The 16,315-nt window shown below is 39.4% G+C and overlaps 1 protein-coding gene across 4 annotated transcripts in view; it reads right to left on the bottom strand.

The window, feature by feature from the left end:
* LOC115221685 (exocyst complex component 2-like) overlaps positions 1-16,315 on the bottom strand; it is a 65,621-nt gene that overhangs the window by 12,007 nt on the left and 37,299 nt on the right. For all 4 annotated transcript variants that reach the window (XR_005002952.1, XM_029791889.2, XM_029791890.2 and 1 more), the window contains exons 23-28: positions 14,543-14,659; positions 13,475-13,616; positions 11,818-11,873; positions 8,936-9,058; positions 8,223-8,284; positions 7,155-7,208 (exon numbers count right to left, since the gene is read on the bottom strand). Coding sequence is in view for 3 of the 4 variants with exons in the window: in XM_029791889.2 (XP_029647749.1) it covers positions 7,155-7,208; positions 8,223-8,284; positions 8,936-9,058; positions 11,818-11,873; positions 13,475-13,616; positions 14,543-14,659 (554 nt within the window). In the remaining variant the exon portion in view is untranslated. The remainder of the gene's footprint in view (positions 1-7,154; positions 7,209-8,222; positions 8,285-8,935; positions 9,059-11,817; positions 11,874-13,474; positions 13,617-14,542; positions 14,660-16,315) is intronic.

The raw sequence follows: 16,315 nt of genomic DNA, 5'->3' as shown, positions 1-16,315 counted from the left end.
ACACCATGCTGATGTTTCACACTGTAAGTCAGAAATCCCCAGCTTCTTGGGCATAGCTAGGTCTGAACCATGATGTTCAGATGATCTGATGAATTAGCTTTCTTTATTCGCTTCAATTTGTGAATATACAGTTGTAGTGTAGAACATTGAGCAATACATGTTGTTGTAAATAGTTTTGCGAACCATAATTAATAGTATGACATGATGAAAGTTACGAAACAGCTGTAATCACATAGTAGGCATACAGAAAAAATAAATTCATATTCACTTCTCGCATCTAACATTAGGCTTTATTTAAACCTTGCAGAAAAATTTATCTTTTGGATTTTGACTTACATAGACATATTACAAACACACACATGCATCTGTATACTGGTTTTAGTTATTGAACTGTGGTCATACTGGAGCACAACCTTCAATAGATATCAGTCAATTATATCAATGACATTCCACTCCTAATATGACCGGTATTCATTTATCCAATGTATCCTTCCCTGTATCAGAGAGTAGGGTATAATATAAGGGGCATTTAGTTATTTTGAAGGTCAAGTGACCGTCTACAAGCCCCATTATTGATCCCTAAATATATCAATAATCTGCAGTGATAGGGAGGGGTTTGTTGTTGTTGTTGTTTAACCCCAGGTCAGCCCAGATTGAGCAAGCCTAGGATCAATGATATTCAAGCTATGAGACTGAGCTTTGTTATTTTACTTTCACAAATGATATATATATATATATATATATATATATATATATATATATATAATAATAAATCTCTGAACGAGATATAAACAGTAACCGCTCAACAACGTAAGGGGTATCAGCCTGGTGACATTGATCGCCTGGGGCTAAAAGCATCAGTAACACCCCCCCCCCCCCCAGTGGCTAGCCACATTCAGATGGCTGATACCCCTTACGTTGTCGAGTGGTTACTGTTTATATCTCGTTCAGAGATTTATTATTGTTTTCAGACAGTTTTTCTACATCAGTGACAGTGGTTACTGTGAAAAACATTACATATTACTTGCGAGGGGACTCCTTCATCGAAGACCGGTGCTTACCATGCGTTGACAAGAGGCAATTACCTCGAAACTATAGTCCGTATGTAGTACTCGGGTCTTCGAGGGAGGATGACCTCCCTTTGCAAGTAACACAAGGACACTGAGATAGTGTCTAAAGTCCTTCTGGTGACGTTGATCGCCTGGGGCTAAAAGCATCAGTAACACCCCACCCCACCCCCAGTGGCTAGCCACATTCAGATGGCTGATACCCCTTACGTTATATATATATATATATATCCGTTTATTGGTTTCAGCAAGAGGCTGTGACCATGCTGGAGCACTATCATTAGTATTAATGCTTGTTTATTTAAGATTCATTTCTCAGCCCTGTCCCAGGAATCAGTCCTGACGAAGTAATTAAGTTGGACAAAGCTGCCCTTCTTTGCATTTCTTGTCATATAATGTGGCTTCATCTGGTAGACCACAAAATAAAAAAAATAAATAAAAAAACAGTTTACCTAAGTTTCACCCTTGGCTGATCACAGTGTATTGAGTTCTACATCAGATAGCTTGCATCACATATAATATATTTTACAACCCTTTGCCTCATATTTCCTCCACCCTCTTCCCTACAAAATTAATATTCATCTTTGATCACCATTCACTGAATTCACCTCTATCCCTCATCTCCATCTTTCTACCACTCTCCTTTCACTTACCCCCCCCCACACACACATCTCATCCATCCTGTCCAATTCCCTTTCCTCTAACTTGAGGTTATGCCCTCTCATCTCTTCACCACCACAATCTCTCTTTTTCCAACTGAAGTAATCATGTAATCTCCCCTACAGCAAGAAACCCCTTTCTGTCCCTCTGTTATACTTTCAACCCTCATCCCCTGGCATAAAGCCACCTTCCTCCTTGGAGACTTCACTAGAGTCAGTGCCAGATAAAAAGCACCCAGTACACTCTGTAGAGTGGTTAGTGTTAAGAAGGGCGTCCAGCTGTAGAAACCATGGCAAAGCAGTGAGTGGAGGCTGGTGCAGTCCTCTAGCTTATAGGCTCCTGTCAAACTGTCCAACCAAAGCCAGCATGGAAAAAGGGATGTTGTCCAGGCTGGTATTGGATGATACTACACACACACACTGGTATATATTTTATAAAATAAAATTGTAAAATAGAACACATAGAATGAATTCTATGAAACAACATACATTATGTGAAACTTCAAATAATAATTTCTTAGGTTTTATATACACACATACGTGTACACACACACACACACACATATATATATATATGATGGATTTGTGAAGGTGCTTGGCTTAGTGGTTAGGGCATTCGGCTCACGATTGTAAGGTCTTGAGTTCAATTCCCGGCGACGCGTTGTGTCCTTGAGCAAGACACTTTATTTCATGTTGCTCTAGTCCACTCAGCTGGCAAGAATGAGTTGTACCTGTATTTCAGAGGGCCAGCCTTATCACACTCTGTGTCACGCTGAATCTCCCTGAGAACTACGTTAGGGGTACATGTGTCTGTGGATTGCTCAGTGAATAGATGTGGCAGATGGAAACTGAACAACGTCCACTGTGTGTGTGTGATCCAAAAACCATGTACTAAAATAATTTGACACATTATGTTGTTGTTATTATTATTATTCATTTTGTTCATTTTGTACAAGTATGAGTGTATTCATCATTATTTCATAAGGGAAATATCATATTGCCTTGAAACAGGTGAGGGTTGGGGACAATAAGGGCATTCAGCCAGAGAACATTCACCTCAACGAAATTCAGTCCAATCCAGGCAAGCATAGAAAAGCGGATGTTAAATGATGGTGATGATGATGATGATGATGATATATACGAGCAAAATCAATGGAAGCCCATAAGTGAAGACTTGCCTCGTTATTTCAACAAAGTTTGGTCTCGGAATTACTTTATAAACGGTATATTTGGAATATTTTGTCTTTGAGAGATTCATTCAAGGTCTACTTTCTACGGCTACAACATCACATTACAACAGATGTCACTACTGTCAGTTCTCTATCTCTCTCTCTTTCATATGTATATGCGTGTATATATATATATATATACACACATATACATATGTATATATATATATATATATATATATATATATATGAAATTAGAGACACACATCACAACTATGGCTTCAGTATCTCTACAACTCAACAAGTCACAACTACTTAATAGTTTTATATATATATATATATATATATATATATATATATATAATATATATATATATATATATATACATATATAAATATATAGATATAGATAGATATTACTACTCCTGTTTTCCTACAACAAAAGGCTGAACTAAAGCAGAAGTTAAGCAGAAAATAATAATAATGATAATAATAATAACAACAGCAATAATTAAAAAATAATAACAACAGTAATCGAAATAAGAGCAATAATAATAATAATAGCAATAATAACAACATTGATCACAACAGTAATAATAATAATAATAACAAGAATATAATAAAAATAAACATGCCAAGCTTGGATAGTTTCATAAAGCAATGACAAACAAACATAAAAAAAGAGCATCTGTGAATAAGGCAGGCTGGCTTGTTTGGATATGGGGATATATATATATATATATATATATATATATATATATATATATATATATATATATATATATATATGTAGATGGATGTATAAACATAGGTTCAAAAACATATATGCAAACAGATATTTGAACAGAAATATTTGCCTCGGACTAAAACACACACATCAACAGGCATGGTTTAGGCCCAAGCATGGCTGGGTGGTTAAGAAGCTTGCTTCCCAACCATATGGCTCCAGGTTCAATCCCACTGCATGGCACCTTGGGCAAGTGTTCGCTGTAGCTTTAAGCCGACCAAAGCCTTGTCAGTGGATTTGGTAGACAGAAACTACCAGCTGGCAGAAACGTTAGCACACCGGGCGAAATGCTTAGCGGTATTTCGTCTGCCGTTACGTTCTGAGTTCAAATTCCGCCGAGGTCCACTTTGCCTTCCATCCTTTCGGGGTCGATAAATTAAATACCAGTTACGAACTGAGGTCGATGTAATCGACTTAATCCCCTTGTTTGTCCTCTCTGTGTTTAGCCCCTTGTGGGTAGTAAAGAAATAGGTATTTCGTCTGCCGCTACATTCTGAGTTCAAATTCCGCCAAGGTCGACTTTGTCTTTCATCCTTTTGGGGTCGATTAAATAAGTACCAGTTACGCACTGGGGTTGATGTAATCGACTTAATCCCTTTGTCTGTCCTTGTTTGTTCTCTCTGTGTTTAGCCCCTTGTGGGTAGTAAAGAAATAGGTATTTCGTCTGCCGCTACGTTCTGAGTTCAAATTCCGCCGAGGTCGACTTTGTCTTTCATCTTTTCGGGGTCGATTAAATAAGTACCAGTTACACACTGGGGTCGATATAATCGACTTAATCCGTTTGTCTGTCCTTGTTTGTCCCCTCTGTGTTTAGCCCCTTGTTGGTAGTAAAGAAATAGGTATTTTGTCTGCTGCTACGTTCTGAGTTCAAATTCCACCGAGGTCGACTTTGTCTTTCATCCTTTCGGGGTCGATTAAATAAGTACCAGTTACGCACTGGGGTCGATGTAATCAACTTAATCCGTTTGTCTGTCCTTGTTTGTCCCCTCTGTGTTTAGCCCCTTGTGGGTAGTAAAGAAATAGGTATTAGGAAGGCTGTCCAGCTGTAGAAACTATGTCAAAAACAGACAACTGGGGCCTGGTGCAGCTCTCTGGCCTTGCCAGCTCCTGTCAAACCATCCAACTGATGCCAACACGGAAAATAGATGTCAAATGATGATGACATATGTACATATCATCATCATCAACTTCAGTACACTGCTGTCTCATGTTCTGGGGCTCTTAAAGCTAGTCACTAGGTTTTCATGGCATATATAAGTGACACACACACCCAAGTTTCTATCTATCAGATCCACTTTCTGGTCATTCTGGGGCTATAGTAAAAGATTCTTGCCCAAGGTACCATGCAGTGAGATTGAACTCAAGACCACATCACTGGGAAAACAAACCTCTTAATCATACAACCACACCTGTGCCTATGATACAACCATGCCTGCCCCTACAAGTGTAGAAAAATACAGACACACGCAGACACCCATCATGATGGTGACAGAATAAGACAGAAACAGGTAGATAGGCAAATAGGTAAACAGATAGATGTGTTTGCAAAGAAAACAGTTTCAAGATAATGTTGGCAAATTAAAGAGAAATCATTCAAAATTTCAAAACATCATGATAGAAACATTTTCATTTTTTAAAATAATTTCTTCAAATATTTTTAGTATAGATACATCTTAGCTATATTGTTTCCTGCCAGCTATATAAAAAAGGTAGGTGGGTAGGTAATTAAGTAGGTTGGTGGGTAAGTGAGAGGGTAGATATTTGGAGATGTAGGTAGGTAAGTTAGTAGGTAGGTATATATGTATGCAGGCGTCGAGCTGGTAGAAGCGTTAGCGCGCCGGGTGAAATGCTTAGCAACATTTCGTCTGTCGTTACGTTCTGAGTTTGAATTCCGTCGAGGTCGACTTTACCTTTCATCCTGTCGGGGTCGATAAATTAAGTACCAGTTACACACTGGGGTTGATGTAATCGACTTAATACCTATGTTTGTCCCTTCTATGTTTAGCCCCTTGTGGGTAATAAAGAAATAGGTATATATGTATGAATGTATGTAGGTAGGTAGGTGAGTGGGTAAATATTTGGGGATGTAGATGGGTAGGTAGGTATGAATTACGTATTTATGTAGCTAGGTAGGTAGGTGAGTGGGTAGATATTTGGGGATATAGGTTTGTAGGTAGGTAGGTAAATAGATATGTGGGTAGGTAGGATTTAGTAGAAGCCGTCTGCCCATGGTTCCACACGGTGGAACTGAACCTGAAATCATGTGGTTGGGAAGCAAATCCCTTTAACCATACAGCCATGGATGCACATGAAGACATGACATGGTGGACAACCGGAGACATCACAGCCAGTCACTGACCTCTACTACCATAAATACCATTTTGCAGGCACTGTGTGTGTGTGTGAATGTATGTTATGTAAGGTTATCAGGCATATATAGCTAGGCTTAAAGGTCCACTAATGAGTACATAGTGTGTGTATGTATATATATATATATAGTCGTGTAGTGTTTTCAGCAACTTTACAATTAGAGGATGCTTATAAGGAAAAAAAAGGAGCAACAGGTGTAATCCAGGGGAAATCCTTGTTAATTTAGTGTCAGCGTGACATGATGATACACAGGTAATTAATTAATGAACAGGTGAGACATGAACAATAAAAACAAAATCCAATAACAAAGTGTAAAGTCTAAATATTAAATAGCGTGGAATACACGAGATAAATCAATGTATGTGTGTGTGTGTATATATATATATATAATATATATATATATATACATACAACACATATATCACATGGGTTGTTTATTATGGTTATATATCACATGGGTTGTTTATTATGGTTATATATCACATTAAGGAGAGAGAGAGATGATATGACACTAAATATAAAGAGAGAGATGATATCTCAGTAAGAAGTGGAGAGGGAGATATCACATTAAGAAGTAGGAGAAGGAGAGATGATATCCCATTAAGTTGCAGTAGAGGAAATGATATCACTCTAAGAAGTAGAAAGTGAGGATTAAAAACAGAGAGATATCACACTGAAAAGTAAGAGAGAGACGATATCACATGAAGAAGTAGTGGAGAGATGATATCACATGAAGTAAAGTAGAGATGATATTACACTAAAAAGTAGAGAGAGATGATATCACATTAATCTGCTGTTGAGAGATGATGGAAACAGAAATATCTTACTAAGAAGCAGAGATGGAGAAATAATATCACACTAAGAAATGTGTAGGAGAGAGATGATATCACATGAAGTTATAGTAGAGATGATTTTACAGAGAGAGAGAGAGAGTGAGTAAGAGAAAGATGATATTACATAAATTTGCTGTAGAGAGATGATATTACACTAAGAATAAGGAAAAGGAGAGATATCACACTAAGAAAAATGAGAGAGATGATATCACACCAAAATGTTGAAGAAAGATAAAACAAAAAAAAACCAGAAAAATGTCTTCACTTACTTTTTACTTGAGCCGATTGGTGTGAGAATGGCCAAAGCTTCTTGGAAATGTTTTCTGAAATTTAGAGGAAAAACGGAAATAAATAAATGTAAATATTGAATTCTGACAAAGACATGAAATGGAATATTTTGAGGTGGAAACGGTAGAATCAGTTAAATGAAACCCAGTATGTGAGTGGGACTTTTATTTTATAAACAGAAGGCAAGATGAATGATAAAGGCAGGGGAAAAGATTAGAATATTAATGATGAAGAAGTCCTTGTAGAAGTGGCAGAAGAGGAAGAAAGAGGAGAGGGTCATTTAGGAAATCATTAACAATTGGTTACACACACACACACACACATATATATTCTTTTATTTTTTTATTTGCTTCAGTCATTTGACTGTGGCCATGCTGGGGCATGGCCTCTGTCGAACAAATCGACCCCAGGACTTATTCTTTGTAAGCCTGCTACTTATCCTATCAGTCTCCCTTGCCGAACTGCTACGTTACAGGAACGTAAATACACCCGCATCGGTTGTCAAGCGATGTTGGGGGAGACAAACATATACACACACATACATATATGACAGGCTTCTTTCAGTTTCCATCTAACAAATCCACTCACAAGGCTCTGGTTGACCCAAGGCTATAGTAGAAGACACTTGCCCAAGGTGCCACACAGTGGGACTGAACCCGGAACCATGTGCTATTTACCACACAGCCACTCCTGCCCTATACAAATATACAGATACATATGTATAAATATACTACAGAGACAAACACGCGTATCATCATCATCATCATTTCACATCTGTCTTCCATGCTGGCATGGATTGGATGGTTTAACAGGAACTGGTAAGCTAGAGGAATGCACCAAACTCCACTGTCTACTTTCGCAGCATGGTTTTCACGGCTGGATGCCCTTCCTGATGCCAACCAGTTTACAATGTGTACGTTTGCATATTCACCCAAACACACGTATTCAACAACAGAAGTTTTAATTCTTCAAATTTAAACAAGAAATCAACAAGACATGAGAGAGAGAGAAAGAGAGAACAAAGACAGAATAATTCAAAGACTGCTTACATGGCAGCATCATTTCGGTAAGCGGAGACGGCATCTTGCAGAGCAATCAGTTCAAGACGAGCCTGGAATTTAAACAATGTTGCTCCTATTAATTTACAAAAATTAATAAATCATGCAAAGAAAATTTATTATTAAATTAGAAAATCATTATTATTATTGAAACTCCGACGTCTGGCAGCTGACTTGGCAGACACCCATAAAATTATCAACCATCTTACAAACAATAACTCTGAGCACCTTTTCAAACTCCACCCGTGGACATATTTACAAAGTCAGAAAACAGCACAGCTCCCATGACTTTAGGAAACATTTTTTCACGCTAAGAAACTTGGAACAAACTGAAGCTTGGAACAAACTGCCGGCATCGGTTGTTAGTTGTCGGAGCACTGCATCCTTCAAAACTTCCATGCTTCCTGAGATTCGCCAACACTACACCTGATGTTCTCCCCTCCATACACAAGCATGTATCTGACTCATACACTGTTCACTTCCCAGACATTTGTACATTACTGCATATGCTTTATACGCACTTTCTGACAAGTTGTGGTGCACCTGAGCACTGTATACAATAATTTCATTATATTATATTATAATTATTAAGGCATCGATATAATTAACTAAAACCCTTGAAGGTGGTGCTACAGCATGGCCCACAGTCCACTGAGTGAAACCAGTAAACAAAGAAGAAACAACAACATAACATAGCAGCTCACCTGAAGAGCTCCGTTGGAATTGAAACCAGTACTACACAGCATCAGACGAGAGAGTTCTTCAGCAACAGCTTCAACAACCTTGCACATCACTCGTGGGACAAAAGATGGAAAAACTGCGTAAACCTGAGAAAGAGGGAGCAGGGGACAAAAGATTTTAAAAACTGACATTTATATGATATATATTAGATATTATAAAAGGAGTTAAAGTAGGTTTAAATAAAAGAACTCAATACCAACATGTCTTGCGTAACAAATTTATTCAAAAGCTGAACTGCCTTCGTTATCTGCATTACAACTAATAGTTTCACCCATAAAATAAGTTGTTCAAGTAATGAAACTTAGGGGTTGTGAGATGTGAAGCATATTTCAGTTTCTGAATAAATTTATTAAACATCATTTTTTTATTTATTTATATATATATATATATATATATATATATATATATATGTAGGTCCCGGGTTGAGTCGGGGTTAACCACAGTAAATAAGGTACTCAATACATAGCAGAGTAAATTAATTTATTTTATAGAAGGAGCTTCTACAGGACTAGAACTGTTTCATTCAAATGAAATCATCGAATGAAACAGTTCTAGTCCTGTAGAAGCTCCTTCTATAAAATAAATATATATATAATGGCGGTGCTCCAGCATGGCCACAGCTCATTAGCTGAAACTATCAAAATCAAAAATCATATATGTGTGTGTGTGTGTGTGTGGAGGGGCAAATGGCCCAATGGTTAGGGCAGCGGACTCACGGTTGTAGGATCGCAGTTTCGATTCCCAGACCGGGCGTTGTGAGTGTTTATTGAGCGAAAACACCTAAAGCTCCACGAGGCTCCGGCAGGGGGTTGTGGCGATCCCTGCTGTACTCTTTTGCCACAACTTTCTCCCATTCTTTCTTCTGTTGGCCTGCTCGCTTAGCCAGCGGGGTGGCGTCATTTGAAGGTTAAAAACAATGCTAAGCGCATTGTGACCAGCGATGTGTAGCAACATCTGATAGCCTGGTCGGTCACGATGAGATATATATATATATATATATATATGCACATACATACACACAAAAGAACAGATGTAAAATGAATTATATACATCATCATCATCATTTAACATCTGCTTTCCATGCTAGCATAGGTTGGACAGTTTGACTGAGAACTGGTGAGCCAAATGGCTGCACCAGGCTCCAGTCTGATCTGGCAGAGTTTCTACAGCTGGATGCCTTTCCTAACGCCAACCACTCCGAGAGTATAGTGGGTGATTTTACCTGCCACCGGCATGAGGGCCAGTCAGGCAGTACTGATGACGGCCACACTCAAATTGTGTTTTTATGTGACACTTGCACAGGAGCCAGTCCAGTGGCACTGGCAACAACCTCACTCGAATGTTGTTTTTCACGTGACGAATGGGTATTGTGAATATTACTACATACATTTCTGTAGCGTATTTATTCAGAACATAGCTACATTATGTAAATTGATAACATTACACAAGATCATTTTTTTTAGGTGATATGCCACCAAATATTTAGCAACACCTCTCTCTTTTTTTGTATGTATTATATATATATATAAAATAAATGCACCCTTTAAAAGCCTAGCCAGGCTCATGGGCCTGGTTTCCCGGTTTCTATGGCGTATGTGTTCCCCAACTGGACGGGGTGCCAGTCTATCTAATTTTTGCCAGCTGAGTGGACTGGAGCAACATGAAATGAAGTTCTTGCTCAAGAACACAAGGCGTTGCCCAGTCCAGGAATCGAAACCACAATCTTACGATCATGAGTTCAACACCCTAACCCACACACCTCCACACACACACATATATATATATATATATATAGCATTAAGGACATCCAGCTGTAGAAACCATGCCAAAACGGATAATTTGAACCTGGTCAGCTCTCCAACTGACCAGCTCCTATCAAACTGTCCAAAGGCAGCATGGAAATTGGATATTAAATGATGATAATTATATATTTGTTCATAATTATTATTATTATATATATGATGATGATCATATATGTTCATTCATTTAACATCAGTCTTCCATACTTGGTTTGGAAAATTTTTCGAAAATTTTCACCCAAAAATTCACCGAAAATTTTGCCCAAAAATTTTTCGAAAATTTTCACCGAAAATTTTACCCAAAAATTTTGGAAGGGGTATTTTATTAATGGATGTCCTTCCAGTCAACAGCCTTATTCTGTTTTTCAAATAAGGGATTCCTTCATTTCACTGGTTTTCAAAAATGCACGATGACCAGTTGTGATGTCAACAAGGAATGTAAACATATCACTATTTTGGTCAAATGGTTACAAGTGAAACCATGGAATATCAATGTCTACCCCACCATCGCTTGACAACTGCGGTTCAGCAAAAGAGACTGATAAAATAAGTACTAGGGTCGATTCTTTTGACTAAAGGCAGTCCTCTAGCATGGCCAGAGTCAAATGACTGAAACCAGTAAAAGAAAGAATAAAAGAAATACATAGATACATACACAGAAAAGGCCTCCGTTAATCCTTCTACTCACAAGATATTGGCGCCGTCCAAGAATTTGGACCTGGAGATCTCCATTTCCAGCGACTTCGAGGGCCACCTCCCAGTGGTGTCGGGCGTCAACGAAGAGCCCTCGACTACAACAAGACGACCAGTGTTTTTTTTTTCCAAGGTCTGGGGTCTTCTGCCCCTAAGCCCTCGACCATCACCTAATCACCCTTACCCGTCTTGTTGCTTAACAACAACAAGATATTGGCTGGCCAGGGGCTAGAGTAGGAGACACTAGCCCAAAGTACCATGAAAGTGGGATTGAACCCCAAATGACTGAAGCAACACACACAGACTGCACTTCTTTACCAACAACAACAACAACAACCAGTAAAAGTACTTACTTCAGCATGAACTTCAATCATTCCCATTAAGACTTCCTTCAAGTAACTCCTCACAGCTTTAATTTAAACACAAGAGAAAAAGAGTACAGAAGAGTAGAGTACAGTGGAGCATAATCGAGTACAGCAGATTATAAATAAAATAAAGTGGAGTATAACAGAGCAGGGTTCTGCAACTTTTTTTGACTTGTGGTACATTTATATTCTTTTCAAAATTCAGCAGTTGGATGGAATTCACTGGGCCGGGTGCTCTTCCTGTCAACCAACTATCACCTGTTGCCAATCATCATCATTTAACGTCCCCTTTCCATGCTAGCATGGGTTGGACAGTTCAACTGGGGTCTGGGAAGCCAATAGGCTGCACCAGGCTCCAGTCTGATCCAGCAGTGTTTCTATGGCTGGATACCCTTCCTAATGCCAACCACTCTGTGAGTGTAGTGGGTGCTTTTTACGTGCCAGACGGGGCTGGCAAACGGCCACGGTCGGATGGTGCTTTTTACGTGCCACCAGCACGGGGGCCAGGAGAGGCTGGCAACAGCCACGATTGGATGGTGCTTTGTACGTGCCACCAGCATGGGGGCCAGGTGAGGCTGGCAACAGTGGAAAGTAATATTTTTCCATGGCAAGACATGTTTACACTGAAGATTGGAAATGAATGACGTTGCTTGTATAACAGTGATACTCACTTACAACCATTGCACAAAATCAAAGACAAGGAAATACAAGCATACACACATACATGCAGGTTTCTTCTTTCCATCTACCAAATCCACTCACAAGGCTTTGATCAGCTTGGGGCTATAGTAGATGACACTTGCCCAATGTTATACACAACAGGATTGAACCTGAAACCATGTGGTTGGGAAACAAACTTCTTTATTGTCATTCACACACCTGGAATTCAAAATAATAACCGATGAAAAGAATAAGAAACAAATATTTTTCTTTTTAGTTCCAAGATGATGAATTTGTGCAATAACGCACCTATTCATTCTTAATATGATTTGGCAAATTCAAAAGCCTGTATCTGATTGCTGTTGATTTTCATAAATTTACAAATCTGTGTTCATCATCATCATCGCTTAACGTCCACTTTCCAAGCTAGCATGGGTTGGACGATTTTGACCGAGGGCTGGCAAATCAGACAGCTGCATCAGGCTCCAATCTTGATCTGGCAGAGTTTCTACAGCTTGATGCCCTTTCTAGCACCAACCACTCCGAGAGTGTAGTGGGTGCTTTTTACGTGCCACAGACACAGGGGCCAGTCAGGTGGTACTGGCAATGACCTCGCTTGAATCTTTTTACACATGCCACCAGCACAGGTGCAAGTAAGATGACATTGGTAACAATCATGCTTGAATGGTGCCCTTTTACGTGCCACCGGCATGGAAGCCAGTTGGCTGCTCTGGCAAAGATCATGCTCGGATGGTGCTCTTGGTACCCTACTAGCACGGGCACAAGTGCCAGTAGGGCGACGCTGGTAATGTTCACACTCGAGTGGTGCCTTTTATGTGCCACTGGCACGGAAGCCAGTTAGCCGCTCTGCCAACGAACACACTCGTATGGTGCTCTTTGCACCCTGCTAGTACAGATGTCAGTCATCCGTGTGTTGTTCATAACAAAACAGAATTAAAAGAGAGAAAAAAGTGAAGCTGCTTACCAACAGGTTTGGTGCAGGTATTCCAGTCAAAGCTGCCACGATACATATTTTGTTCCATAGCTCCAACTATAGGATTGGACTTCTCTTCTATGTAAGCTTCGAATAATTTATTATCCAGTTCCAGATATTTTGCTTGAGCTATCTGTAGTTAATTAAAATAAAAAGAAAAACACTAATTGTAATGAACAGTTATCACTGTATCAAGCTGTTTATTGGATGCTGGTATAGACTGCTGGTCACACTACACTTCCTTGCATTGTGGGAGATCCTGAATGATGCCACCCGGCTGGCTGGGCAGGCGGGCCGATATTCTCCCTTGAACTGGAGGCCAGTCAGTCACAGGGGTCCCTATTTACAGTTGAGTGGACTGAAGCAACATGATATGAAATGTTTTGCTGAAGAATTCAACATACTAGGTACAGTGTGGCTGTGTGGTAAGATGCTTGCTTTCCCAATCACATGGTTCCAGGTTCAGTCCCACTGTGTGGTAGTACCTTGAGCAAGTGTTTTCTAACTAAACCTCAGGCCAACTAAAGCCTTGTGAGTAAATTTGGTAAATGGAAACTAAAAGAAGCCCATTGTATGTATATGTGTGTGTGAGGGAAGAGAAAGGAGGAGAGAGGAAGAGAGAAAAAAGAATGGTGGAAGAGATGGGGAGAGGGAAAAGAGAGACAGGCAGACAGAAAAAGGGAGGAAAGACAGCACAAGAGGAGAAGGAAGAAGAGAAAGCAAGAGAGAGGGTGAAGGGAAGAAAGAGAGAGGGTGATGGAGGAGAGAGAGAAAGGGAGAAAAAGGAAGAGAGATGGGATAAGATAAAGAGAGAAAGGGAAAGAGAGAGAGAGATGGTGAAAGAGGAAGAGACAAACAGAGAGGGAAACACTTTTGTGACAAACCAATAAAACCAGTGACAGCTCAGAATATTCTGACCTTCCATTCAGCTAGATGGCCACCGTGCCATCTACCAATGCAGTTGACCTGACCGTCACTAAAACATCAAACACCTGAACCAAACTAATTAAGGTGCAATAAAAGAGAACCAATAACAATAGATAACGTGAAACAACTTACCTGTAATCCTTTGTCCATCTCAACGTAGCCATGTTTTTCTAAATTCTCCACAAGTCTTGGAATCACGCGATTACAAACGTGATTGCAATTACTCAACATAATAATTAGACGTTTATCCTACGGAATGGAAAGAAATAAAAAAAAATATATTCAACTAGCAGTATCACCCAGCGTTGCTCGGGTTTGTAAGGGAAATAACTATATAAGCATTTTTAGAGAGTTATAGCCAAAAAATAGCAAAAAATGCATTAAAAATGGAAAAAAAATGGTAATTTTTTTTTTAAATCGTTGACTCATCGTAGACGCGCGCTAATACCCAGAAGGGCTCGATATGAATCACGACTATAAGATACCCGGTTTTGGTTAAACTGCACCGCAAAATGTGGGAGTAGTTAGGAATCTAAATCGTAGGAGACAAACTCTCACACAACTTCAGTTTTATATATATTCAATAAATGAAATATCTTGGTTGATATTATATTGATATCAAATACTCTCTTTACTCTTTTACTCTTTTACTCGTTTCAGTCATTTGACTGCGGCCAAGTTGGAGCACCACCTTTAATCGAGCAACTCGACCCCGGGACTTATTCTTTTGTAAGCCCAGTACTTATTCCATCGGTCTCTTTTTGCCGAACCGCTAAGTAACAGGGACATAAACACACCAGCATCGGTTGTCAAGCAATGCTAAGGGGACAAACACAGACACACAAACACACCCACACATACATATATATATATATACATATATACGACGGGCTTCTTTCAGTTTCCGTCTACCAAATCCACTCACAAGGCTTTGGTCGGCCTGAGGCTATAGTAGAAGACACTTGCTCAAGGTGCCACGCAGTGGGACTGAACCTGGAACCATGTGGTTGGTAAGCAAGCTACTTACCACACAGTCACTCCAGAAATAATATTGATATTATATAGATAGAGTTATTGGCATTCCGTCGGTTACAAAGGTGAGTATTCCAGTTGATCCAATTGATGGAACAGCCTCCCCGTGAAATTAATGTGCAAGTGGCTGAGTACTCCACAGAAACGTGTACTTTTAACGTAGTTCTCAGGGAGATTCAGTGTGAAACAGAGTGTGATATGGCTGGCAATTTGAAATACAGGTACAACTCATTTGTACCATCTGAGTGGACTGGAGCAACATGAAATAAAGTGTCTTGCTCAAGGACACAGTGCACTGCTGGGAATTGAACACGGGACCTTATGATTGTAGCCAAATACCCTGACCACTAAGCCTTCACATATGAATTAGACAGAGGTAGAATTTAAATGGGTTACTACCAGTAACCTTAGATATCCACAAGCTTTTGATAATCTTTCAAGTGCTCAAAACCCTTCTGATAATCTTTCCTCTTCCTAAAAGTTTGATAATCTTCCCATCCTTCTCCTCCTATTATCATTATTATTATTATTATTGAGTGAGAGAACAGTGCATGCCTTCAAAGTGATACTGGGGTACAATTATATGAAGCCCAGTATACCCATCATGACTACCCGTCTGATAAGGGTACACCACGTACATGTATCACAACCATATGTGCATGACATGGTGATCTCATATCAAGATTAACAGTGCATGACCTTGCAGGTGGGGCCCAGTAAGAATTTTCTTCTGGTCAAGTAACCCATCCTGCTCAAAAGGTCCCTGAATAAGGGTTGTTTAAGGATGTTGAATGAAACACCCATGTTTCCAAAGGTGAATTATCCAAACTTCCAAGAATCCCTCTCAACACATGGCTATGATGCTCCCCCACT

This window comes from Octopus sinensis, linkage group LG18, assembly GCF_006345805.1.
Source record: "Octopus sinensis linkage group LG18, ASM634580v1, whole genome shotgun sequence".
Taxonomy (NCBI): domain Eukaryota; kingdom Metazoa; phylum Mollusca; class Cephalopoda; order Octopoda; family Octopodidae; genus Octopus; species Octopus sinensis.
This window is presented reverse-complemented; position numbering and strand designations above follow the sequence as displayed.